General features: G+C 43.6%; 3 protein-coding genes across 7 annotated transcripts in view; 2 read left to right on the plus strand and 1 right to left on the minus strand.

The window, feature by feature from the left end:
* ublcp1 (ubiquitin-like domain containing CTD phosphatase 1) overlaps nucleotides 1-26,364 on the minus strand; it is a 28,315-nt gene extending 1,951 nt beyond the window's left edge. The window contains exons 1-13 of one of the 4 annotated variants that reach the window (XR_005078682.1): nucleotides 26,229-26,364; nucleotides 25,600-25,785; nucleotides 25,017-25,337; nucleotides 24,731-24,822; nucleotides 24,470-24,555; nucleotides 24,236-24,351; nucleotides 23,914-24,012; nucleotides 23,758-23,795; nucleotides 23,173-23,271; nucleotides 22,766-22,882; nucleotides 22,526-22,653; nucleotides 21,578-21,702; nucleotides 13,355-13,389 (exon numbers count right to left, since the gene is read on the minus strand). Coding sequence is in view for 2 of the 4 variants with exons in the window: in XM_037120396.1 (XP_036976291.1) it covers nucleotides 21,675-21,702; nucleotides 22,526-22,653; nucleotides 22,766-22,882; nucleotides 23,173-23,271; nucleotides 23,758-23,795; nucleotides 23,914-24,012; nucleotides 24,236-24,351; nucleotides 24,470-24,555; nucleotides 24,731-24,822; nucleotides 25,017-25,170 (957 nt within the window). In the remaining 2 variants the exon portion in view is untranslated. Of the gene's footprint in view, nucleotides 1-13,354; nucleotides 13,390-20,155; nucleotides 21,703-22,525; nucleotides 22,654-22,765; nucleotides 22,883-23,172; nucleotides 23,272-23,757; nucleotides 23,796-23,913; nucleotides 24,013-24,235; nucleotides 24,352-24,469; nucleotides 24,556-24,730; nucleotides 24,823-25,016; nucleotides 25,338-25,599; nucleotides 25,786-26,228 lie in introns of those variants that run through there. The other 3 variants (XR_005078681.1, XM_037120396.1, XM_037120397.1) reach the window with 3 other exon arrangements.
* On the plus strand, nucleotides 779-13,540 carry ubtd2 (ubiquitin domain containing 2). Of its 2 annotated transcripts, none has more exons than XM_037120395.1 (3): nucleotides 779-936; nucleotides 5,943-6,179; nucleotides 12,184-13,540. In XM_037120395.1, the coding sequence occupies exons 1-3, from the start codon at nucleotides 867-869 to the stop codon at nucleotides 12,693-12,695; spliced, it is 819 nt and encodes a 272-aa protein (XP_036976290.1). In that variant the 5' UTR covers nucleotides 779-866; the 3' UTR covers nucleotides 12,696-13,540. The 2 variants fall into 2 exon arrangements, with proteins under 2 accessions (XP_036976290.1, XP_036976289.1); XM_037120394.1 differs by lacking the exon at nucleotides 779-936 and adding an exon at nucleotides 947-1,211.
* Nucleotides 16,183-20,116, plus strand: il12bb (interleukin 12B, b). The gene is made up of 9 exons (XM_037120393.1): nucleotides 16,183-16,391; nucleotides 17,422-17,515; nucleotides 17,633-17,734; nucleotides 17,957-18,130; nucleotides 18,857-18,962; nucleotides 19,052-19,221; nucleotides 19,359-19,519; nucleotides 19,610-19,728; nucleotides 19,857-20,116. The coding sequence occupies exons 2-9, from the start codon at nucleotides 17,422-17,424 to the stop codon at nucleotides 19,903-19,905; spliced, it is 975 nt and encodes a 324-aa protein (XP_036976288.1). The 5' UTR covers nucleotides 16,183-16,391; the 3' UTR covers nucleotides 19,906-20,116.
* Nucleotides 26,365-26,538: the final 174 nt, after the last annotated feature.

Genomic DNA, 26,538 nt, shown 5'->3' on the forward strand with positions numbered 1-26,538 from the left:
AAAAACAGTGTCTGTCCGCGGCATCTTTGTAACTTTCCACAATGCATGCTGGGTCGATCACAACACTTTATAACAGCATCCATATGATCATGAACAGTAGGTGGATACGTGTTTAGTGTTATGATGTCACGCCTCGTCTGGTTCTGTAACACCGGCATGCTGTGTGGTTTATGCCGGCGCTGCCTGGTTCGTATGGACGGGCCTTCTTTACCTCTCTGTCTCTCTCTTTGCATATAGATATGAATAGATGTATAGATGTAGCATACACTGCATTCATCTTACATTGTGTTCTACAACCCTGATGTTGTAGAAATGAACAGCTGAACCTTTTACCTGTATTATCCAGAACAGAACCGGTGACCCACTTATCCCCGAGGCAGCAGGAGGCCGTCTTTTATGTTTCCAAGCATCAGTTATCTGACGTTTCTTTACTCTGGACAGCTTCTGTGAACACACAACACAAAACAAAAATGACAGAGTACTTTCTCTCATCATCAGACACAAACATTTACTATATCCCAAATAAAAGAAGATGGCATCCTCTCTTTGTTCCCTCCTTCTCTCCTCTCTAGGTCACCTTGCTCCTCTTCTCTTTCTGTCCTTCCTCACAGATGAAGAGGAAGAAGAAGATGATGATGATGCCCTGTGAGTGCTGAGAGGGAAAAAAAGGGGGGGGAGGTAGGGAAAGGGAGAGGAAGGTAGGAGACGAGGAGGGAAGGAAAGGAAAGAAGGGGAGAGAGAGAGAGAGAGAGAGAGAGAGAGAGAGAGAGAGAGAGAGAGGGAGGGGAGGGGGTGTTAGTGGATGTAGCTCTAGCTGTGGGCCGGGGGGTGAGCTACCTAGCCCGGGCTGCTCTGCCGAAACATCCATGGGTGGCTGTGTGGGGAGCCACCACGACTCCTCGGGCAGCTTGAACGAGAACTCGGACGGCACCGGAGGTAACTTGTCGACATCTTTTCAGCGCCTACAGGCTCGTGTTGTACAAACATGGGGGGGGGCTTCCTCCGGGCTTTCTGCATGTTGTCCTGGCTGGAGGTCTCTCTCTCTCTCTCGCTTCCCCTTTTTTTTAATATCCGAGCCAGGCAGACAGAGCCGGAGACAAGACACCCCTCCCCTCCCCCCCTGCTTTGCCCGGGTACCGTGCTCCTCACAGCGGGCCTAGGAGGGAGAAACGACGGCTCGTGTGTACTTTCTAACCCGGGAAATATTGACGGTGCGACGCTGCCTCCCTTTGTTCTTTAACCGTTGACGATGCTAGCCGGCTAAAACGTAGCATCCTGGCAGTTAGCTAGCTAGCTTCTCTGCATAACAAATATGGGTCACAGGCGGCGATGGCATGCAGGGAGACGCAGTGGAGAGATTCAGTCTGATTTAAATCACTATTAAGTTGTGTTAGCTCAACACAAACTGCATTTTATTGTGTTTTTTTTTTAACGCCAGGCTTCTGTTTTTTATTGACTGCTCTGTGTGATAACCGAGGTGCACTGGAGCATGTTGGGGGGAGGAAACAAGAGGAGGTGTCAAAACTTACAGGCTGCTGTGTGATGATAAAGTGTGTGTGTGTTTTAAAATAATAGTTATTTTTTTGGTGAACAAAGCCTGAGAGAAGTGTGCGTCAGAAATCAGTCCTTGTTGTATTAATTGTGTAATGAGCAGAAGAGCATGTTAGTGCCTGAGGTTATGGGGCATGATAAGTCAAGCGATGCCATTTTAAGTGCAGCTTTGTGAATGAAAATGTGATTATATTAACAAAAAAAACCAAAAGAGGTTATTTTTAGTTAGTTCATTTTCTGGTGATTAAAGCCATGGAGATGTTTGTGCATGAAATCCTATGTCAGTGTCAGTGTGGGCTGTAGGGGTCGACCGATGTGGCGTTTAAAGGGCCGATACTGATTATTAGAAATCGAGGACGCAGCTAATCAATATTCATTAGCAGTGAAAAGGATATTCAGTGGAACCAGGGTCCGACCGATCATCATCATCATCCCTGGCTGATAATCGGGTCGATATTCAGTATTTTCCAGTTATCAGTGAATTAGAAATGTGCTACTTTGGCTCTGGTGCAGCGTCCTTCAACACAATGTCCCGCCTGCAACAATATCTGATACGTAACACGTCATAGTTAATAACCTAGTAATCTAAATCTTCAAGGTAACTGGTCACTACATTTATCAAGTGAATGTGTGGAGAAGAAGTTTAAGGTAATAAAAAATGGAAACACTCATGTAAAGTATGAACAGTGCTTGAGTTATCTGCGTGTAGCTGTTTTATTCCGTCAGTTGTTGCTAAAAAATTCGACCCAAAAATGTCATTTTTACTGCAGATTGTTTGTTTGCAGTCTCCTTGATTTCTAAAGATCAGTATCAGTCCTGATGAAGCCGTATCAGTCGTCCCCGAGTGCTTTAGTTGACTTAACAGCGTAGGTGGCGGTCTGCAGCTTCAGGGTTGGTCGTCACTCTTGTCATGACGTAGCGTGGCAGCGACTGTGTAGAGCTGCGTGATGTAAACAAGAGCCACACATGTTGCTGCCAGAAGTTCAGAGGACGACACGATTTTAACATGTAACGCACGTTGTGAAAAGTGTTCGTAGAGGAGGGCAAAGTCGCCGAGTTTAACAGAAATAAATCTTATGGGAGGTCATCACATTTGCTCGCCAAAACTTCATGAGAGGCAGGTAAATATCTAGTTATCTATATAGTTTTTGGTATCAGCCGAAAAACATCCACATCTTCCATCCCTCAGTTTTAGCAGTGTGTCGCTAACTTTTCTGGTGATTGAGGCCATGAAGATGTTCTGTGTGAAATCTGGTGTGAGCTTGCACAAAAGCAGGCACAGATGCTGAATCTCAGCACGCAGTTTGTAGAGATTTTCATCCAGCTGAGGTATTCGACAAGTCTGTACTGTAGTTTCCTGGTTGTCTGGTCTGAGTTATTTTAATCACAGATTGAGAGATAGAGCGACGGGGTGGGGGCGGACTAGAGATGATGAGTCCTATATCCTGGTTGTTAAACTCTCTGGTTGTTTTTTTCTGCACTACAACAGACCAAAAATACTTTAACCTCACATTTGTCAGGAAACAAATGTGGTGCTGCATCACAGAAAGGACACACATCTTTATTTAGTGTGTGTTTGTGGTAACAAGAAGCTACGCAGTGTTAAAACGGATGCAAACAAGCAGCTGTTATTTGACACTTTGCTTGGTGACGACAGAAACAAGGCAATTAGACCCGAACACATGTAAATGTATCTGTTTTCACCACAGCAGGTGTCATAACTCGACTTTCCTAGTTCAGACAATCTGATATTTTAGTATAAAACTGCTTCCTGCACACACTGGCCTACATACATCCCTCAGGGTTTCTGGGAATTACTGAAAGACAGGCAAGTAGGCTAGTGTGTGAAGGTGGAGTATCGGTGGATGGACGAGCAGGAAAGTGGGCCACGCTGTCGAGATGGACGCAGTGCACATGTAGGAATCGCGGGCAGGTATTTCTGGCAGACCACTGTCTTCAGTTTCATTTCAGTTTCACTGCCTCAGTAGGCGTTAAGATCTGCACAGTGTACGACTGCCTCTGTTGATAGACCCTCGGTTTGAGTAAGGAAAAAGTCCCCCCAAAAAACCCTCGTACCAGGGAAAAACAATGAAGCAAACCTCAGGAGGAGCCACAGAGGAGGGATCCCTCTCCCGGGACGAACAGGCGTGCAGTAGATTTTGCGTATGTAGATTACGACAAAATATCTGATAAAGATAGATTATAAAGTATATGTGAAGATTGTTTGGTCGAGGAAAACAACTGAGCAGGCACATGACCTCCTCTCCTCCATGGTGACCTGGAAGAAGACATGCCACAAAAATATATCACAATATAGACAGATTTTAATAAGAAAAGTGCAGTTATAAGAAGATTGTGATATTTAATCCACAAGGAGGCCCTGAGGGTAGAGTGGTCCAGATGCAGCATATGTGAGGCACCGACAGCCAGGAGAGAGAGATGTTCCCGGACAGCTGCCCATCCAGCAGAGAGGAGGAGGAGGAGGAGGAGGAGGAGGAGAGAGGAGGAGGAGGAGGAGGAGGAGGAGGAGGAGGAGGAGGAGAGGAGGAGGAGAGAGGAGAGGAGAGGAGGAGGAGGAGGAGGAGATGAGAGGAGAGGAGGAGGAAATAGGAGAAATGGAAGTTAGAGAAATGTTTACAGATCGTTTGTTGTGTTCTTGGCAGCAGGGCTGACATGAACAATAAATATAAGGTTAAGAGATTTATTGAGACCGAGAGCGACCCACTGGAGGACGTAATAGTAATTGGTGCGACAGCTGAGCTGACTGAAGAATAAGGACTAATTAAAAGTTTGACACAGTTGGATTTAAAGGCCTGAATTGAGTCTGATTGTCTGATGTCAGCAGGGAGGTTATTCTGGAGCAGGACTGCCCAAAGTCCTCCATGAGGTTTGATTTGGCCCACCAGATCACCAAAATTATAATATGAATTGCTGTTAAGTATATTTTCTAATTATTATGATTTGAGTGTGGAGGCCAGAGTGACACATTGTGCAGGTAGTCTGGCAATTCTGAGAGACAAGTGGAGGAAAAAGAAAAGACAAAGATAATTGGGGGAAGACATCACCTCCTGCATGTCTTAGATGTTCCCCTGCAGCCAACACACCTGAATCAACGAGTGTGTCGTCGTCAGGTTTCATGGATGACGAGCTGATCATTTGAATCGTGTGTTTGGGCAGCGAAACATCTTAATCATGCAGGACAGGAGGGGCTAGACTGAACAACAATAACTGAAGTCATATACACGGGAGGAAAAATAGATCACCGGGACTTTTTTTCTGTCACTTTCTCTCTGAGGGTGTTTGTTTTATGCCATTTTGCGTCTCAATAGGAGCTTGTTTCTGGCCTGTGGTCCCAACATTCAGTTTCACTTTTGGCCTTCCAAGGGAAAATATTTTGGCATCGTTGTTCTAGAGAAAGGGAGATGATTAAAAACAAAACAAAATGACTCTGCAGCCAGCTGACGACTTTTTAACTCTTGGGACCAGCTTGTGGCAGACAGACAAATAATCAAGCCTGGATGAAACGAAGGTGTGATTGAGGATCTCTGCATCCGTCAGAATGAGCAGCTGCTGACGTCGTAAAGCACCAAACCCACTGGTTAATATTTATGAGTCATTATTTGTTGCAGTGTCTACATTTCCACACAGGTACCACTGAACTTTCATTCCGATGTTGTTGGCTGTTGGAGAATACTGGTGGAATCATACACAACCAAACAAAAGTCAAGTTGGGTGTAAACAGTCAGTCAGAGGTCTTATTTACTACAAACAGCCAGCGGAAGGTTGATGTTATCAGGGTGTGCCGTGTGATCATCAGGGAACATGTGCACCAGCAGCAGGTGTAACGCAACACCTTGATCTGCCGTCCTCCTCTCTCCTCTCATTGTGTGTGTGTGTGTGTGTGCTGCACGTACGACACACAACCACACAACCACACACACACACACACACACACACACACACACAGAGGCTGTCCTGTACCTGTCGTTCCCTTCGGTGTTGATCCAGATGGTGTTATTAATCAGCCACTCCGCTGCAGATGGAGCACCGTAGACGCTATAACCCGAACATTTTAACTGGGTTTAGTAACATAATACTTTGAGCTTCAGTGTTCGTGTACTCCATGTATGTATCACAGGATGTGGTAGGTTTATGTTTAATCTGTAATCTGAGGTTAGTTGTGTACTTGAGTAATCTTAAAAGACTGATCCCAGCTCTTTCTCTTCCCTACATCACCATTTCGCTTTCTTTTCTCACATCCTTCACCCTCACTTTCATTCTCTGTCTTTCCCGTCTGCTTCCTCTCCATCTCCCCTCCCAACCTCCTGTCTTCCTCCATCTTTCCTCCTCTCCATCCCTCCCCTCCTCGCTCTCTCCGTCTCCCCTCCCAGTGGCTCTAGGGCGTAACCAGCCCCTGAAGAGAGAGCGGCCTAAATGGAAAAGTGACTACCCGATGACTGAAGGCCAGCTGCGCAGCAAGAGAGATGAGTTCTGGGATACGGCGCCAGCATTCGAGGGCCGGAAGGAGATCTGGGATGCGCTGCGGGCTGCGGCCAGCGCCTTTGAGAGCAATGACCACCTGCTGGCTCAGGCCATCCTGGACGGGGCCAGCATCACACTGCCGCACGGTAACACACATGTCCGCAGACGCAGACGTAGTCGATACCTCATTGTGTTTTACTCCCCATGAAATACCGTTGCTGGGTGGACGTTATGTAGGACATGCAGTGGATGATTACCACCTCAAGAATTTCAACTCCCTCTTCCCAAATACTCTAGAGCTGCTAAAACTCAGGAGCTCGGCTGTAGTTCTTGTTTTCTGTGCTAGTTTTGATATGCGTGAAGTTCTCTTTTCTTATTAAGCATGGAGGGAATCTTTTGGTCATGTGCGTCTGGACACGCCTTCATCTGTTCACGGCTAATCTTGCACATTACTGGAACCATTAACATAATGCTACTTTATGACCAAACTCAAAATATTTGGAAAACCTGTTTTATAACGACTGCTAAAGCCGTTCCTCTTACATCGGTACTTAAGATGTAAGAGGAACGTAGATCAACTTGTGCTACATTTTGGTACCTTTAAAAGCAGAATGTGTTGTGAATTCAAATTGATTTTAATAAGATCAATTTTTAGTCATCGTAAAACTTACAGTTCCGTCTTTCTGACAAGTATTTTACGACCAAGCAAAAGGCTTCTCTGGCAGTCAGCTAGGCTAAAAACACGGCTCACCTGTTCTGTTGCCGGCCACATTTTGGGCAAAAACTAAAATCCATTGAAATATATTCTTATGTGTCATGATCCACCATATGAAAAATAATTAATCCCTGTGTTTGTCATCTTCATCGCAAACTTGCTGGAGATTAGTTTTAAGATTTAGAACCGGTTGTTTGGTTGTACATTAATAAAAATACAGGAAAAGCCATGAAAGCATTTTAGGAGAGAAGAAAGACGGGGACAGTCTGAAGGACTCCAGCATGTCGTGTGTTCGCACTGTTATAAAAGACTTCAGGAAGAATATTCCAGACTTTCAGGTTGCAGAATAAAAACTTGACTAAGAATCGAGCAGCTGAATTAGTCCATGTGAAAGAAAGAAAACAGCTAGAAAACATGAAAAACAGTTACTGTTGTTAAAACTCATCAGAAAGCAAAAACATAAGTAATGAAATCCTTCAAATTGTGACATTGACATTTTTAAAAGCGCTGTGTTGGGAACCGTTAGGAATCTACGTATGTTATGAATAGAAAACGGCTCATGATGCTTCCGCTGCACAGGCCGAGATTTCACTTAACAGTTTCAGAACAGCCTGTAGCTTGAAAAGTGGAAGTAAAGCTCAGGACATCCCAAAGTTCAAACAGGTGAAGAAACGGTTCATATTGTTTTCTGGGTGACAGAGCGAGTCGTCCATCAGTTCTTGTACAGACCACTTTAGAAAACATTCGTCTCAAGCTAATGTGTCTTTGGCCGGACCTGAGATTGTGAGATGACTGCACATATTTACAGGTTACATTAGAGATGCTGTTTAGGGAACCAGCACATGTTTTAAGGTCTGCACAGGAAGTCGTCAGGTGCCACGTGTCGGCGTGCAGCAGGGAGCTGTTGGAGTTAAAGGTTTTGCAGGTTTTGTCTTGCCGGCTGCATTTTGAGAAACTATGAGCTCAAGGATGCAGTTAAGTCTTCTGAGGAAGTCTGTGTAGATTATCTTCTGTTGTGTCCTCTGATGTGGAACTTTCATAAACAGGAAGCGTGTCTGCATGTTTTTTTTGTTTTTTTTTCCCAGCTCACAGAAAAATGAAGAGTTTAGTGGATGTGGACAGGACAGTATTCAGCCTGCAGTTAGAACCAGTTAATGATGCTCTGAAGGTCTAAGTGTATCTCGACGACCGCATTTTAGAGTTTCGGCTTTAGCTATTAGGAGGTATGTACTTCAGAAGAAATCAATAAATAATAAATGATATGGGCGTGTGCTGGGTCTCCAGAAAGGAAGACTTAATGAGGTTATTACTCACATAAGTATACCAAAGATAGGGCCTCTTCTAACACACACTGGAGAGCATCCATATTGAACAAGTCGATAGAAAATTGACAAAAGCTCCACAAAGTAATTATCAGCTGCTTCAGCAGGTTTTCTATTTGTGGATGTGCGTCTGTGTCCTCATCCCTCATTCATATTACCTCATAATCACATGAGCTGCGCTGGGGAGAGGAGAGGTGATCTGCTTCTTGTTGTCGTGGTGAGTTTCGGCCAGTTTTGTCCCGGTGGTGACCTTCTGGTTTCACTGACTTTCATCAGGGTTATTTTTTTTAATGAATCAGTGAGGGTAAATGTCATAAGCAAATTGAATCACAATAATATCTAATCACATGCTCTGTTATGAAACAAATGTTCATACTCCTACTGAAGTTTAGTAGTCTATATTTGAAGTCAACAAATAAGCAGAACTTTACTTTTGGCAGTTCATTTTGAGGGCCGGGCCACTTTTTTCTTCTTCGGTGAACTCAGCAGGAAAGCAGAGGTGGGCAGCAGAGTTATTCTGTCAGTAGGCCAACAGGGACACAACCTCAAGGCTTCAAAGATGGAAAAACAGCTCTACCTGAATAATGTTCGGTGTAGTAGCTGCCAGCAGACAGGCTATTCATGCATGTAAATGTATTCCGTGTCTTGTCTTGCGCCGTTCCTTTTAGTAGTTTGTCCAGGTCAGATCGGATCCCGCTGGGCTGCAGCTGTGGATTCCCCAGACCTGACATCACCATTTCACTCAACCAGCACTCCGCTGCAAAAAGCAGCTAGATCACTTAAATATTTTACCACTCACAACTTTATGCCTCTCTGTTGCCCTTTTTTTTTTTTTTGCTTTTACAATTCCAGTTTCGGCTGAATGATTGACGGTCTTGGCCCTGTTCCACCACCTTAGTCCAGACTCAGACTGCAGGACTTTTAAAATTCTAGCCGACGGTGAAATCAAGTTGCATCACACACACAAGGAGAAACTTTGCAGATGTTCGTGTCTCTAATCTCAATCATGCACTCTCTGCTACTGATAATGGTGCATCACACACTTCCAGTAGAGATGATCGTTCCAGCGGGAGTGATCTACCAGCTCACAATCTTGTGGGGAAGCAGATGTAAACAAATGGAGACTGGCTGAACAACTCTGTCGCTACAGTTAGAGAAAACAAAAGCAGAAGAAATTGGCACGATTGGAAAAAGTTTGGGGGGTTCAGTGAGAACTGGAGGTGAGGTTTAAGGTTTAAGTTGTTAGGTTTAATACCTGTCAACAATAGTATGCTAGCTAACGTTAGCATGAAGGGCTAGAATGTTTACTGTTGCCCATCAGCTACTCCAGGATGAATCTCACATTGGCTCCTGTGGTTACGTCACTGTGGCCTCGGTTACTTAAACGGCAGCTTGTTACAGACAGTCAGTGATACTCCACAGTCCTTTAAAAGCATGAAATAAGGAGCTGAGTATTAAGTATTTCTTCTGTATTCATAATGGAGACTTTAAGCTCATTAGAGGCGCATCTATTGATGGGCTCACTGTATGTAATCTGATTGGAGATCTGTGGTCATCAAAAGCGACTCTGAGGCAGACAATGAGATCCATTTGCATCAGCAGTCGGTCAACATGCTGGCGTCCGTCCATCCTGCCACAAATAAAAGCATCGTGTTCACTGATTCACGTCATTATCGTGATTTCAGCCAGAACAGAAACTGCTTTTTGTTTGCCGATGCAGAAAACACCACCGCAGCAAAGCATTGTTCATGTAAACAACTGTTTCGTGCTTTGATCATAAAATTTAATCCGGCCTTCATTCTGTATTCTTGTTTTGTTTTTTGTTTTTGTACCAGAGGCATTAGCAGCACCTGGAAACTATTAGCATTCTGCAGCAGAGGGATGAACACTGAGGTGGAGCTGACTGGAGAAGAGAGTTAGATACACAGACACAGTTTTAACATCCATCTTGTATTTATATTAACCTTTTGTGGCTCTGACAGTTTCCATGTTGTCTCTGCTTCTGACTCCCTCCTGTTGAAATACTGCCACACATCGCCGGTGCAGGCAAACTTGCTGCCACCTCTCCGGTCTCCATCGTTTTGCTGAGGCTTCATTCGGAAGTTTTTCTGCGTTGTGCTTTGTGTTTTGTGGCTCAGCATGCTGCTTCAGAGCCGAGCCATCAGCGCCAAGCTCAACTGTAATTTCATTTGTTGCTATAAATGGTTAAAGAGTTAAAGAGTTCCTGACTGATGTTTCCCATCACTCAACAACACCCACCTCAGTTAGGAGATGTTTTTCTTGTAATGTAATTCCTCTTCTAGCTGTACATTTATCAAATGTAGTTCCCCCATATCACTTTTTCCTTTGTCCTCTTTTAAAATCTAAATTTAAGTTTGGAAAAATGATTCAAGCTGCTGGCACTGATCATCCCTTCAGCCAGCTGACACCAAAAAGGACCCATTTCTCATATTTGCTCGAAGTTCTCTTTTATTCTTTCTTTCAAGTAATGGAAAGAAATAACACAACAACAAAAAGAGATGACTTCATGTGGTTTTCCGCTAATCAGGCTGATCTAAAGAACAATTGACACTTTTTCAATGTAGTTGTGCTGTAAGTGTGGTGAAACTATTGTGTTTTAGAAGATGATTAATCTGAATCTGTGGATTATTTCCCCACATTGTTTCAGTCATGTCATGTTGTCTGACAACAGCAGAGAGTTTTAATATTATAAAATACCAATTGTGGTATGAAAATTGTGGTTGAAAGAAGTTTTTTCACACCTTTCTCTGTTTGGTGAGTGCTGTTGTCACAAGGTGACACAACATCAGGTTTACTTTCCCTCACTCACTCTGGTCGACCATGACCTTAGCAGAAAGTTGCCCTTTTGTCTCCACCTTGACCACAGCAGCAGTCATCCAGAGAACGGAGCAGCATCCTCTGCTGACTCATCTCGCGCTCACTTACCACAAAACTCTCGTCTCTCGCGGGCGACTCGCGCCTCAATTTAAAGTCATAAAACTACAAGAGAGCGGTGCAGTGACCTTTCAGCACACTGTCAGGACTGCGGAGGAGAGTCGTCACGCTGGTGTTTGGTTTTAGGTTTTAGGTTTTAGGACGTCGACGTTGTTAGTATCCTGTCAAAACTGAGGAAGAGGCAAAGTGTTGGAGACAAACTGGCTGTTTTGGTAAAAAGCTGAGTAAACCTTGTGTTTGAAACACCACAATAACTTGACATTTCCAGGTGTGACAGAAATGACACTTCATCCTGGCACCAGCGGACCTGTCTGAAATCCCCCTGAGGGCCCCCCTCCCCCCAGTGAATACCACAGTATTAAGTTTCTGTTTGTGGAATAATTTGACCTCTACACTACATCTTATTTCCCCCCACTCTCCACCACCTCTCTGCTCTGCATCTGAATCACAGCGGTGACAGAATGCATTGTATGTAGTACTCACAGACACACGAGATTCCCTTTTCTCCTACTTTCACTGTATCATCTTTCCTTATTTTGTTTTCAACTAAGTTGGACTTTCATTTCTCCATTTCACTGAGGGCAGATATTGGCTTTGTTAGCTGGAAAGATGATGACAAGAGGAATATTGAGGCACATTTCTTACCTTTCTTCCCAAATCATGAGTTATTCAGAACACGAATCGTGGGTTTCGATGAGCTGATGATCATTTAAAGCTTTCAGTATGTGTATGTGATTCTTATAATATGACAGGCTTTGCATAGAAGTCTTTCTGTGACCCAGCAGACTCTCACTGGAGCTGAAGATGTTCATGTTATAATAACTGATAGGAATAATGACTGAAATATTTATGTTGAATGTGGGAGAACACGTGGTGATGGCGAATCAAATCAAAGTTTTGTTTTAGTGCCGTATCACCAGACGACACACAGCTTCATCTCTCGGCACCGAGACTCATCAGTTCATCCCAGCCGGGATGAGTCAGAACCAGGCATTAACAATAACAATAACAAGTCTTTAGAAATCTTCTGCTGATGGTCTCGTTTACTTATTAAATTGAGACTGTTTAACAACCAGTTAAAAGTCTCCTATAGTTTGTTAAAGATGAAACTGGTGCCTGTTGAACATTGAACCACTGACACTTGTTGTTTTCTTCCAGGAGCTCTGACTGAATGTTACGATGAACTGGGAAATCGTTACCAGCTGCCGGTCTACTGCCTCTCTCCTCCCGTCAACATGATTGAGGAGCGCTCTGAAGAGCTTGACGGTTCAGATCCAGACTCCGGGGCAGCAGACCCGTCCTCGGGCAGCGCCAGCGACCCCGCCTCAGGAGGGGAGTGCCAGCTTCGGCTGCGGCTCTCCACGGGTCGCGACCTCCGACTGGCGGTCCGTTCCACGGACACGGTGGGCATGATGAAGCGCCGCTTACAAAGTCACGAGGGCGTGCCTGCCGCGACCCAGCGCTGGTTTTTCTCAGGTCGGCCACTGACAGACAGGCTGCGCTTGGACCAACTCAACATCTCCAGGGACTATGTAGTGCAGGTCATCCTCAGCCAGCCTCCGCCGCCAGAGCCGGTATCGACCCCAGGACACACACCAGAGGCCTCTGGGCCGGTCACAGTGGAAGCAGTGGCTGCTCTGCCGCAAGAGCCCATGCCGGTGGAGAATTAGCTCCAGGCAGGCGGAGGCGGCGGTATTAAAGGAGGAGGATAACAAGGGAGATAAAAGCAAGTTGATTCTGACTTTTCTCTTTTGATTTGCACTCTTTCTCTTCTCTCTTTGTTTTTGCTGAGAAGGGCTTTGATTGGGCCGAGGTCGGCTGTCTGCCAGAGATACAAGACTCTTGAATTGAGCAAAGACTCGCCATTTTGGTTTTACACGTTGAAATTTTGACCTTTTTGAAGTCTTTTTAACTGTTCCTATGGAAACCAAACAACAAAAAGAGAACTTTGTCAGATGGCTCGAAGGGTTTTCTGATGTTTCGAATGTTTCAGTTTCCATTCAAGTTCTGCTCTCTGGTGAGACTGGATCAGCAGAATTGTGTTCATGAGGCTACAGGGTTCCACATACGTTTCATACACGTTTTAAACACAGACTGCAGATAAGAGAGAACGTAACACAGATAGTTTAACAATCATGACAGTTCTTCAGGCGAGTCTTAATTATTAGTGAATCAGATCAAGAACACTGCCTCAGTGAGCTCGCAGCTGCGGAGGAAGGCGAGTTCGCTGATGTGTCCTCTCTCTGCCGCTGGATTAGACGCTTTATTTCACTCTGTTTCACTGAACAATCAGATCAATCATGTAATAAACATTAAGTAGTCAGCCTATGTGTGTGTGTTTGTGTGTGTGTGTGTGTGTGTGTGCGTGTGGACTATGAGTGTGTGGATGCCTATATATGTTTAAGACACAACCACACTTATTCATGTGGCAAAACGACGGGACATCAGAAACACAGTTGCATATTTTGATTAAAAATAGAATGTTTTTAATTAAAATGGATCATTGTTTCTATCCCTCGGTCTCTGTCTGATTGTTAGTGTTGATGATTTAATTCTCTCTCTGTTTCTTTGATCGTTGTTTTAAAGGCTGACGTACAGATACTCTTTAGGGAACTTGTAGGACATATTAACTGTTTCCCTCACAGATATCAGGTTGTATTAAACAGCATCACACATTTCACATTCACCTTCTTCATGATACCCTTGTTAACTTGGTAAAAGTAGACAAACTATTCATTTGTGTTTCTATTGTGGGTTTCAGACCACAGATGGGAACAGAAAGCTGACTGACATCCAGTGCTGGATTTTTAAAGGCTTTTTTTTTAGTATTAAACCTTTTGGTAATCAACTTACTTGCTCTCTTGTCGAGGGTCAGATGAGGAGATCAATACGACTCTCATGTCTGGACGATAAATATCAAACCGTAGCTTCATAAAGGGACTCAGGGGACAACAGCCGGCCTGACTGAGTCCTCCAGCACCTGTGATGCTCTCACCGTCTCATTATGCTCATTTAGAGGTTCATACTTCAGTCTGCGAGATGTCTTCACGCTCTAATGTTCAGAAAACACACATTTTCTCATACTGTCCACTGCTGCAGCACCTCTATTCACCCTCGGTCCTGTCTCTTTAAGGCCCTCCCCCCTGAAAAGCCCAGTCTGCTGTGATTGGTCGGCTCTCACAGGCCTGAGCAGGCACCGTGACATCACAACCTTACAGAAGTCCTGGCGGCTTTTATAAAGTCACGGCTTCTAACGGCGGGCTGTTTGCCTTCCTCCGTACGTTTTGTGTTTTGATGCTTTCACAGCAGTAACTTGCTTCATGACGATTCGAGAGATCTCAGTGTGGCACATCTTGTTTGTTTCACCTGTACACGAATAAAAATGTCCAACTGTACGTGGAGGTTTTAGGGGGAGCTTTGTGCGTTAGTTTGGTGTTAGTTTTCAGGGAGCAAACAGAACAGGCTGACGGAGGAATCGTTCCAGCACACTTCGCTTTAAAGATGCTTTCAGGTGGATTTATTTATATATTTATTTACCTTTGACGAAGCCGGGCGAGCTGTTCTGCTTCCAGTCTTTATGCCCAGCTCAGCTCATCATCCAATCTTCTTTGGACTCCGACCCGAATCAATCAATCAATCAATTAAACAAATCATCCACAGGCAGCTGGGACGGACGGGGAAGGTCTCATTTTTTATATCACGCAACAATCCGCTCACATATCGCCACAAATATAAACTGAAAAAATGATTAAAACATATAACTTGCTACAGCTGTTACATACAGCCCTGTTTAAAGATGATACTTTATAGCAGCTTCCCTTTCTTAATGTCAGCTTCCTTATTGGAAAACCTCAGACTAATCATGGAAAATTTCTCAAAAAATTCGATGATGCAGAGGCCTTCAGGAGAGAGTCAACACTGTCTCTGTATGAAGTGCTGCCAGCTGCTGTTCCCAGCCAGGTAATCACACGTCACTCCGCCTGCGGTGGAATGAGGAAAGAACTAACCTGTTGGTCAACATCCTACCTGCCGATCACTTAAACTCATCAGCCATTGTTTATAACTTCCATAAGTCACTTATTAAGCCATTAAATGTGGAAGGTTACCCTGTGCATGAGTAACAGGCTGCAGAGGGGAAGCGGTACCATCTGTGGGCAGCGTGGCATTAAATCTCACGTCGTCACGATTGGCTTTTTCTGGAAATACCTTTAGAGGTCACACCTGCACAAAGCCAAAGGTGTTACAACACACGTTCTTCCCTTTGTAGTCATGTCGACCATCCCGAAAGAGAAGATTAGATCAGGATAACGGCTATGAAAAGTGAAATGGAAGCTAGAGTGGGAAGTCTGTGAGCGTGCCTGACATCAGAGGAGCGACGAGCAGTGACGATATGATTCAGTGCAAAGGTGATTTTGTCCAGTTAAAACCACAAAGCTCACCAACTGTCAGCTACTATAGTCATCTAACAATCTATTTTTCATAACCACATAGTGATGTTGAATCAAAAGAAACCTCATGCTATAATTAAGAGTGTGTTTAAAGGAAACGCTCTGCTGCTGCCTGTCACTACAGATCAATATATTTAAACATGGTGTTAGAATAAGTGCAGAATGAGTGATGGAAACTCCTCCATAAATCGTTGCACAGGTAACTTCCCAAATGTGTCTGCGGTCAAAGAATGTTGTGTTCACAAACTGCATGAAGGAGACGTCCGTGTGACGTTTCCCTGATCAAAGCTTTTCTCTTTTATTTCATCCCGGGGACATCTTCCCTTTTCCACTTCGCTGGAGTTGTTCATTCATTCGGACACTTTTGCTTTCTTGTTCTTATTCCTCAGAATGCTCATGATGACCATTCTCCAAAGTACCTGTTCAGTTTTTCACCACCACCACCACCGCACGCTGTCATGCTTTTCCAGTTCCCCATCCTGCGGTTTCAGTCTCTATTGTTGTCCCGACTTCCTTCCCCAAGCGTATCTGCACTTATTTCACAATGGAATATGGTATGTTTTTGCTTTTGCTGTGGTTATCTCCCTCATGACCGCCTGAATGGGACCAAACAACAGAGGAGAGTCAGATTGAAAGCCGTGTCAGGAATGAAGAAATAATCCATTCTTCTGCATGATTAGTATGAATTCCTTTGGTGTTTCCAGCTGATGGATCACGATTTCATGTCATCACACTCTCAGGTAATAAATCCCACACACAAACTTCCTCTATGTGTCGAGGGGTTTTTCGACCTTCTGCTTCTGGGCTGCATATAAACAAGTTCTGCAGACGACCTGAACTCACACTCAGCGCCGGCGTCTCACCTCTCAACAAGTCAGAGCTCAGTGTGTGTTCTTTGGATCCCGTCCAGCTGTCAAGGTAAGATCGACTCACTCATTATCTGTCTGTGTAACACTGTAATCAAGGTACAGAGCAAATATTCAGGGAGGACTAACACTTGAAATGATCATTTATGAATCAATGCAACAACTAATCAGGTTACTACGACTTTGTGTGACCATCAGTTAAGGAATCTTCATTCTCAACTTTATTTTAGACTCATGCTCAACTTCTAAAAGCAGTCAGACTTCATGTGAAATGTGAAGCTATTTCTAATCAAATTGATCATCAGAACCAAACATTTACTTAACAAGATGAATACTAAAGTAATAAATTGTAATATATTGAGGTTAACACGTCTTTCATTGGTCTCGGATTCTTTTTAGATGAGTTTAAGTTTAGTTATTTAAGTTTATTAATTGTTATCATTAACATTCTCAGTAGTGCAGGTGATACTGTGACTTAGACGAAGCTGAATTTGATGATTGTGTCAGCAGGAACTTTTGCTCACAGAATCATAAGAAATACTTTCACTCGTGTGCTGAAATTACTTAAATGTGTTTCAGAAATACAGGTTCACCTGAGTATAGTGACTGCCAGGAGGGGTTGCACAATTTATAGAGAGAAGATAAAAGTTTTTATTTGTGAACTACAGGCTGATCTTCCTTCTTGATAAACAAAGTGGAAAAAATATGGAAGGGAAGAAAATTAACACGCTTCAACCGACTCATGAAAAGATGATCACAAGAGAAAACGGTTGTGAACCACCGTCCTGCTGGAGTATCCACATTTTGGGATACTTGATATTCTACTATACTATAATATTGTACTTTCTTCTCCACCACATTCATTTTAGGACTGTAGATTTCTCGGATGAAGACTTTACTTGTATTTGTAGAATGTAATGTTTTCACACACTAACTTGGTGACAAACAACAGTTTTGGACCTGAAGGATTCTTTTTCTTCCTGAACAACCATATTTATGCATATCGAAGAGTCAGAGCTTTATAGAAACACTAAAACCGGTGACTCAGTTGTTCCAGTCTCTGTTCTGTGCTGTGGTTTCAGATGCTCTCGCTGCTCCTCGTGCTCCTGTGCGCCTCGCTGTGCAGCGCCTCCTCTGACAGCAGCCAGCACCAGATAGAGACCCTGATGGATAACGGTTGGTACCTCCTCGTCCTTTTCCTTTTCAGTCATCTCTTCACCTCGCATGCAATATATGTTGACTCAATAAACTCTGTGTGGTTGTGTTTGTGTCTCCTGTCTGTGAATAAACCAGTTCTGGTCCTGAGGTTGCCTAACGAAGAAGGCAGCATGGTGTTCGTCCCTCTGACCTGCGGAGAAGCTTATCAGAACCAGCCTGTGACCTGGAAGAAGAACGGTAATACAACTAGTTCTGTCAGAACCACCGCTGATATAACTTCTACTGCCACTAAATATACAGATAACACACTGTGCAAAAAACACATTTTAACGGTAGATGAATTTTAACATAGAGAATTTTGTGCAGGAAATTAAACTTCAGTCATACGGCACATCATCTGTGTCATGACCAGCCGAAGCAGAAGCATCAGTGTTACGCTGACATGTGCTCTTCTCTCAGGTGTGGAGGTTCCAGCTCTGCAGGGGAATCAGGTGAAGGTCCCGGTGGAGGAGATGAATGGGGGAAACTACACCTGTCACCTCGGCCCAGACGGAGAATACCTCAACCACACTGTGATCATGATCCAGGTGGAGAACAGGACTGTCATACTGAAAGAAAAATCCCCTCAGGAAGGTACGATAAGAAAAGATGGAGGACAAAGAAGCTGCAGCGCATTAGAAATGACAAACAGAGACAGATAAAGATTTGTTGTGTTATTGGGGGACACTGGAGGATAGATGTCACTGAAAAGATAAGAAAGATGGTGGGAGAGGGTAATAAGATGGGCTGTGGTCCAGGAGCCGACAGTGTTCAGCAGATAAGATGAACACTGAGGTGGATGTACAAAGAAAGTGGACAAAACAAGGATCAGAGCAGGAGAAATGACGGGACGGGAGGATGTTAGAGGACACAGAGAGTAAATACAGCACAGCATCTTGGCTAAACTGATGGTGATACTTCATCCTTTCTCTGGTTTTGTGTTTTGTGCCTGATTTGATTGAACAAAATGTTAAATATAGTAAAGGGGCGCCGCGTAGCTCAGTCGGTAGCGCGTGCGACCCATGTGCCGAGGCTCTGCAGCGGACCCGGGTTCGACTCCCGGCCCGGGTCCCTTTGCTGCGTGTCACTCCCCGTCTCTTACCCTGTTTCCTGTCCAACTCTTCAGCTGTTCTATCAAATAAAGCCAGAAAAGGCCAAAAAAAAAAAATATAGTAAACAAGCTGGTGTGAAGCTGGCAGAACTCTCCTCCTGTTCCCAGTCAGTAAATTAACACCCTCAAATGAAACTAGAGTTGATTTATTGAAGTGTAAATGCTGTGACATTCAACACAAACAGCTGAACGTGTCTCTGCTCCTGCAGGTCACATCCGCTGCTCAGCACCCAACTATTCAGGCTCCTTCCAGTGCAGCTGGACCAAAGCTCAGTACCGATCCGACGCCGCCGTGCTCCTGGTGAAGGCAGAACGGTGAGGCTCACACACACTCAACACTCGTCCCAGACTCATGTGTCCTGCTGTAGACCGTGTCTGTACCAACCAGTCTGTCTTCGTTCCAGTCATTTGGAGAACATTCCCTGTGTGGTGGCTGCTGACGGGTCCAGCATTCAGTGCCAGGACGCCAGCTGCCCGTTCAAAGAGGAGCAGCACCGCATCGCCCTCAGCATCTACATCTACAGCTACTCTCGCCTGGAGGAATATACAGAGACCTTCTACCTGAGAGACATCGGTAAGCGATTGTGCTTCAGTGACAGAACAATTATGGCCAATATGTTTGTTTTTGAGTACTCTGACATATCTCAGCTGTGGGAGCGAGGATATTTATTTAGAACCGATATTTCCTCCCCTCCTCCTCACCCTGTTCAGTGAGGCCAGAAAACCTCCAGAACCTGCAGATCACTGATGGGAAGGAGTTCAGCTGGAGCTACCCCGACTCCTGGGAGAAGCCCTGCAGTTTCTTCAGCCTGCAGTTTCAGGTCAAGGTGGTCCACAACGACGACACGTGTCACAGCGACAGGCACATACGGGTGATTACAACATCAGCTTCCAGCTACACTTCTCTGTAGTGTAAGAAAGCATCTGTTTGTCTTCAACAAGTCTCCTCTTCTGCTGCACAGCTCCACGACACTGACGACAACAAGTTTGAGATCGACTTCAAAACCAAGAGGTACATCATCTGCGTGCGAGCTCAGGACAAGCACACCAGAGGGCCGTTCGGACCCTGGAGCTACTGCTCGTAAGTACAGTCCATCACTCAAACCACTGAGATTAAGAACTGCTGTGACTGAGTTTTCTGCACAGGTTGAGTTTATGATTTCTTGAGATTTCTCCGTACTGACTCTGTCCAACCTGTCCCGTCTCCAGAGTGAACAGAAACACCGTGAACTGCTCCTTCCTCAAACTGCAGCCATGAAGGAAGGAAGAACACAAAGATGGAAGAAAAATATTTTTATATTTTCCTGTACAGTATTTATTGATGATCTTTAAAACATCTGTTTCAAATCTGTTCCCAACTCCCTCAAATCCTTTGTAACTCTGATTTTTCTCAATAAATTTAATAAATGGTTTATTTACTGCAGCTTTTGGCATTTTGGTTCATTATGATGAAATGCTTCAACACTGTAAAAGATTGTGACTGAAGAAAGAATGAACAATACAGGCGATATTGGTACAAAAAAAAGGTTTATTGTCATATTTACAGCCAGGAAGTCGGGGATGTGAAGAGGAAAACACAAAAAGGCAGATCTTAAAAAATGAAGAGGAGTTGAAAAGAGAGCTGTAAACTTGACAAGATCTGAAAGAAAAATCACATCCCCCCGTTTCCAAGAGCTTCAGGTGCTACTTGTTCATGAGGAGGAGAAACACCTCCGCCTTCTTCACCCATAACTTAAAATACACGTTAACAATAAGTGCAGATGATGAAGAAGCAACTGAAGAACAAACTGTGAAATGAGTGTTTCATCATCATCATCATCGTCATCATCATCATCCCTCCTCCTCGCTTTGTTCGTTAACATTTCAAGTTACCATGTCGTTTCAGTAAAATCTCTAAACAAAACACTGACCCACGAATTCTGCATCAAAAAAACTAAACAAAAACTAGAACCCATCGACTGTGTGCGTCCACAGCGGTGGCATGTAACAACGGAGATGCTCACACAGCGATTCACCTGACCGTCACCTGTACACCTGTGTCGCCCTCTGCTGACAGGCCTGAGTCTGGTGGAGGAACAACAGCTTGTACATCAATTGTTTTGAAGTATTTTGCTACGACCAGCTTTGAGGATTATTGCATATTATCATTCAACTGTTTGGGTTTCAGATGTGGGTTTGATGTTGAATGTACTGCAGTAAGACTCAGACTTGGATCAGACTTCACACTGCTAGCAGAAGCACCGGTGCTAGCTGGTCAGCATGCTAACTAGATCTCTCAGACAGTTCAGACGTCAAAACAGATTCTTCTTCATTCTGTTCAGAATGTTTTCAACTAAAATTCTTAACACATTGCACCTTTAAACTGTGGATATATCCTCATTTTTAGATACATTTATGTAACTTGTTTTTATTAATTATTTTCCTCTGAACTTCAGATTTAATCCTTTTCAATCCTTACTTCTTAAAGATGTAAACGTAAGCGTTGTACAGGTGGATGACACTAAGTATAAGTCTCTCTTTTTTTAAAGTTACTTGGTAGAAACATTAATTAATGTGAAAATGCTGTAAACCTCAGCAATCTGCAGGATCAAGCAGGTTTAACAGAGCTCAGACTTTTTTTTCAGAAGCTGTTTGACTGGATTTCAAGATGTATTTTAGACAAGTTGGCATGAAGAAGTTGTTTTTTAACCCACACAGGTGGATTTTTGCCACACTGACTGGTAGCAACTGGAATTATTTCTGGAATAAATGCAAATAACACTTGAAATAAAACAAGGTGTGAGACTCGGGAGAGAGACAGAGAACATGCAAATATAGAAATTGGGAAGCCCATCTCAGTCCTGAGCTTTTGAGTGTTGTCAGCAGGAGGGTTAGTGTTGGATCTGTTGTAAGGTTTGAAACGAAGGACTTGTAATAGTCGAGTGTGTGTCTGTGTGTGTGTGTGTGTGTGTGTGTGTGTGTGAGTGAGTAGTGGATGATGGGATGTTCTTGCCCAGCCCCAGTCTTTGTCGAGGATGCCGTCCCCTCTCAGTGGTGCTGCCTCTTCGACAGGTACCTACAGACACACAAACATATTTCAGATATTAGATTTACTTCACTGAATTTAAATTGATTTCAGACAGACTGATTGAAACATGAATGTCCCCAAGGGGAAGTCTGTCCGGGGCACAGTGTCTGCTCATATAAAAACAACACAAAAACATAAAAAGCGTTCACACAGTGTTCGACAGCTGCTTCATGAGAGAGCTTCTTAAAACATAAAAGAGACACTTGACACTGAGAACACAAAAGATCCTGGAAGAAGAAGAACAACATGTTGCTGTTAGAATTTGAGTTCAGAGGCTCGATGAGACGGAAACAAAGATCGCTTGAAGCTGCTTGATTTGCACTTTGATACAGAGGATCATATTCAGAGACGAGCGGATGTGACTGTCTATTGTAAAGAGTCTGTATGGACTCATGTTCTCTTTCTTATTTATAATATATCAGACTTAATCTGCTGCATTAACCTCTATTATGTGCAGTCCTTCCTTTTATTACTACTGTGCATCAGTTATCTGTGTGTGATAAGTTCCCTCAGTTACTGCAACAATTCTGGTGCAGTGATTCACATATTCTAATGAAAGCTGCATTATGTTGATTATTTATTTTCTTGTTCCAGATTACAAGCTTTTCTCGAGAGTTTCTACTTCATTTGGCTGCAGATGTTTATTGACTGAGGCTGTTTTGTTGTTGAACGTTTTATATTAAACGTTTCTATTTAAATTGCATTAGAAAATAGTCTCACATGTGTGGATGTTCACATGTTGGCTGATTTATTTTCATCATTTTCTTCTACTCTCCAGTCGTCCGTATCAGTGTTAAGCGTGTGTGCGTACCTTTCCCAGTGTTTGTGGTTGAGTCCACTGAAGTCCTCAAGCTTGGCAATTTCTTTGAGGTACTGAGCCAGTTTGTACAGCTCCCTGTCCTTCTCCCTGTTGAGATGGGCCTTCATGAAGGGCCGGATCTATCAAACACAGACACACACCAAACACGTTTCAGCAACATGTGAGCATGAAGCTGACAGTGATGAGGAAGAGAAGAGGCTCGGCACAGTGACGGTGGTGCTGGCCGGCTACCTTCAGTCCATTCTGTGGATTCATGAGGAAGTTTCGTCCAATGTCATCAAACATTATGGTGTTCTTCCTGTTGTAAAATTCTCCGTACTTCCCCCATATCACACCCAGAGGCTTCACCTAAACACAGACACGTCAGCAAACACATTATTTTGAGTGCTTTTATTTTATCACAAAGCCAAAAACACCAGGAAGAGACATGTTATTATTCCTGAGAGTCACACCTTCAGCTGTGGACGGCTCTCCAGAGGATAACATGCAGGTTACATTCTTATACTGTTGTTGCAAGTTGAGTGAGAAATAAAATGTCTTCCTCTTTTTCTAAATGTATACTCACACAGACGGTCTTGTGTTGCATCAGTAGTGTGTGTTACATTAATATATACTCATAATTCATGATTTGTACCGACCTCGACGACGCCTCTCTTCGGGGTGTGCACTGTGATCATCGCTGCGCTGTCCAACATGAACGTTATCTTGTAGTTTGGGTTGTCCGTCACTCCCAGCTCCTACACACACACACACACACAGACACACACACACACACACACACACACACACACACACACACACACACACAGATGATTTTCTGTTCCCCACCAACAATACAGGAGGTTATTGGATTAACACTGCCACCTTTTGGCAAGAAAAATGGTGGAGTACAGTCATGGTGACAGTCAGATTTCACTTTTATGAACCAAGATGACAAAAAGTCTAAAACTAAATGTGAAAAAAAAACATTTGACTAAACTATTGCAATTATGCATGTTTTTATTGACATGACAGTGATGTAACTGCAAAACCTGTTCTGAACTTCTTAAATCCTCCCCGACAAATATCCTTCTTAATGTGATGGAAGAAACTAAGACTAACGCTGAAACTCCTTAAAACTAAACTGAAAAGAGCAAAGTCACTCAGTCTGGAAACTATCTAAAACTAAACAGAATTATAAACAAACATGAAACTATTATTATTCTGACAAGTGGAATACTCACTTTCATTTTGGCATCAATCCACTTCATACTTGTAGCAGCTGAGGAGAGAAAGAACATGTGTAAGATGTTTATTCCAAAAGATTCCTGAGTCTGAGAGAAACAAAACACAGTTATGAAATAGTAAGTACTTTGTAGATGTAAAACAAAGATACATACACCAGATGACAATGTCGTAGTCCTCGTAGGCTGATGTCAGAAACTCGTGGAGGTATGGTCTCATCAGCTCCTGACCCGTTTCTGCACACGACTTGTGATCTGAACACACACAGCATGCAGACATCAGTGCATAATGTCCTGGATTCAATCAGCGGCTGACAAACATTCATAGTTTTAGGTTTATAGTTTGCTAAGTGTCTTGTTGTTTTGACTACAACTACAACAACAACAACTCTGAACACATGCCTGTGCCCACACGAAGAGAAGAAAACCTGCAGCCATACGCTCAGCTGTCTCCCAGTCATATTCTTAACGTTCTTACCGAACAGTGTGTAGTCCACGTCCAGGACCAGCAGCCGCTTTCCTTCTCTGGGAGCGTTCATCTCCTCCACCTTGTAGTCTTTCACTCTGCGGGCTATCTTAGCCAGGTTCTCCTCTCTAGACACGCAGCCAAACATTAGTTTCTCAGACACACACGGACATTTTCCTTCACATCTTCTCTCACAAAAGTTGCAGACAAAAAAAAAAGATAAAAATCACATTCACAACATCTAACCTGTTCTCCACTTCGATGACCTCCTCCTCGATGTCAAAATCATTGACCACGTCATCGTTCTCGGGGGGAGGGGCTAAAACGTCTTCCTTCACAAAGACAAAACAAACACACAGTTTACAGAGCGGCCTACAAACATGAAGACATGAAGTCAGCGGCCAGCAGTTCTTCTTCTGTTATGTCTGATAAAGCTGCAGATCATCCAGTCATAACCAGCCAGATATCTACAAAGTCAGTTAAACTCTCCAGCACACGTTCACCTACCAGGCTCTCCTCTCTGGTGCCCATCATCATGATCTTGGTGTTGGGCTTCAGCTTCAAAGAGCCCAGCTTCACCTCGTCCTCTGCTGGTTTACCTGACGGCACAAAGGAAAGTGAGGACGGTTCAGAAGGACGAGACGGAAGCAACGCTGGAGCAAACAAACCCATTTTATTAAGAACGTGGACATGAAACTATTTAATCAGAAGTTTCCTATCAGATTTTAACAGTAAAGCGACCACACAAACAGATATGAGGTCCTGATCTCCTGCGCACCTGACATCCTCTCACCTTTAACCTTGAGTCCCAGCAGCTTCTGTCTCTCTGGCAGCACCCCGGTCAAGGTCTTGATGGACTGCTTCAGGTCCATCACCGTGTCCTCCTCCGACAGGGAGCTGATGGAGTACTCCTGACCTCCCCACTTTATGATCACTGACACCGACATGGCACACACGGGCTCTTCACACACACACACCCACACACACACACTCACACACACCCACACACACACTTAGAGGCAGGGACGTCCAGCTACAGTCACCAGCATGCGGACGGACTCCTAGCAAAGAGAGGTGGCAGTGACAGGAGGTGAGTCAGGATGGCACACTGGAGCTGAAACACACAAAAGTAGCTGATGGTGACACACTGGGACTGAAACATGACGTCACTGTTGTTGAGCGTGTGTTGTGTCGCTCGTCTAATTCAAGACACAGCGGCAGAATGCCTCCTAATGAGCGCAGACACCGACAGTCTGTGCTGTTGATATTTTTAGCTTGAGACGGCTAACACCGACTAGCAGCAATGTAAACAGGCGAGGTAACCTGCCAGCTAGCTAGCATTAGCTGACTATGCTACGCGGCTAACGTATCCTTACCCGGCTGCACGAGCTCACATGTGACTGTCGGCCAACACCGTCAAATCTGCTCGGCAGGTGAAATGAATGAATGAAGTTTGCTGTTCGGTTTCATTCATCGGCAGCCGCACGCACGCGCTGTTCTTCCTGGCGACCGCCGGTAGTGACGTAGGAGGAAGCTTCGTAACCATAGTGACCACATCTCCACTGATTAACATAAAACCGCTTGAAAAGAAAAGAAAAGAAAAGAAAAGAAAAGAAAAGAAAAGAAAAGAAAAGAAAAGAAAAAAAAATAAAGAATACAAAGAAAAAAGAAAAGAAAAAGACAAAATAAAGGAAAGACATAAAAGAAAGAAAAGAAAAAGAAAGAAAGAAAGAAAACAAAAGAAGACAAAGAAAAAAATAAAGAAAGGACAAGAAAAGAAAGAACAGAAAAAAACAGAAACAAGTAGAGATCACTTGGTTTTCACTCTTCATCATCATGTTGTTCACAATTCAATAAGAAACTCAGAGCTTTCTTTCTTTCTTTCTTTCCTTTTCTTTTTTTGAAACTCAGTTGTCGGTAGTACATTATGCCAGCTGGTGACATGAAGTTTGAATTTTAACTGTTCAATATCACTGTATACATCTGTGGTTATTCAGTCACTTACAGATTCCATCTCCATGTTTTGCATGCAGTTAAATTCCCTGGCATCTGTTATTACAGCTGTTTAACGTGGCAGCAGAGTTTTCCACTTTGACAACATTCCTTTTCTTTTCTTTTGTTTTCACTTAGATCCTCACTAGTTATTATTATTACTTAAAATAAATAGTATAATGAACAAATACTTTCACATTTATCCTGCATTTAACTTAGGAAGGCCAAACTTTAGGCCAAACACAAGGTTGATAAAATCTTTCAGTAAAGGTCTAAATCATGAAGAAGCATCACTTCTCAAACATTAGCTTCACTTCAAGGGA

This window comes from Acanthopagrus latus, chromosome 13 (assembly GCF_904848185.1).
Source record: "Acanthopagrus latus isolate v.2019 chromosome 13, fAcaLat1.1, whole genome shotgun sequence".
Lineage (NCBI taxonomy): Eukaryota > Metazoa > Chordata > Actinopteri > Spariformes > Sparidae > Acanthopagrus > Acanthopagrus latus.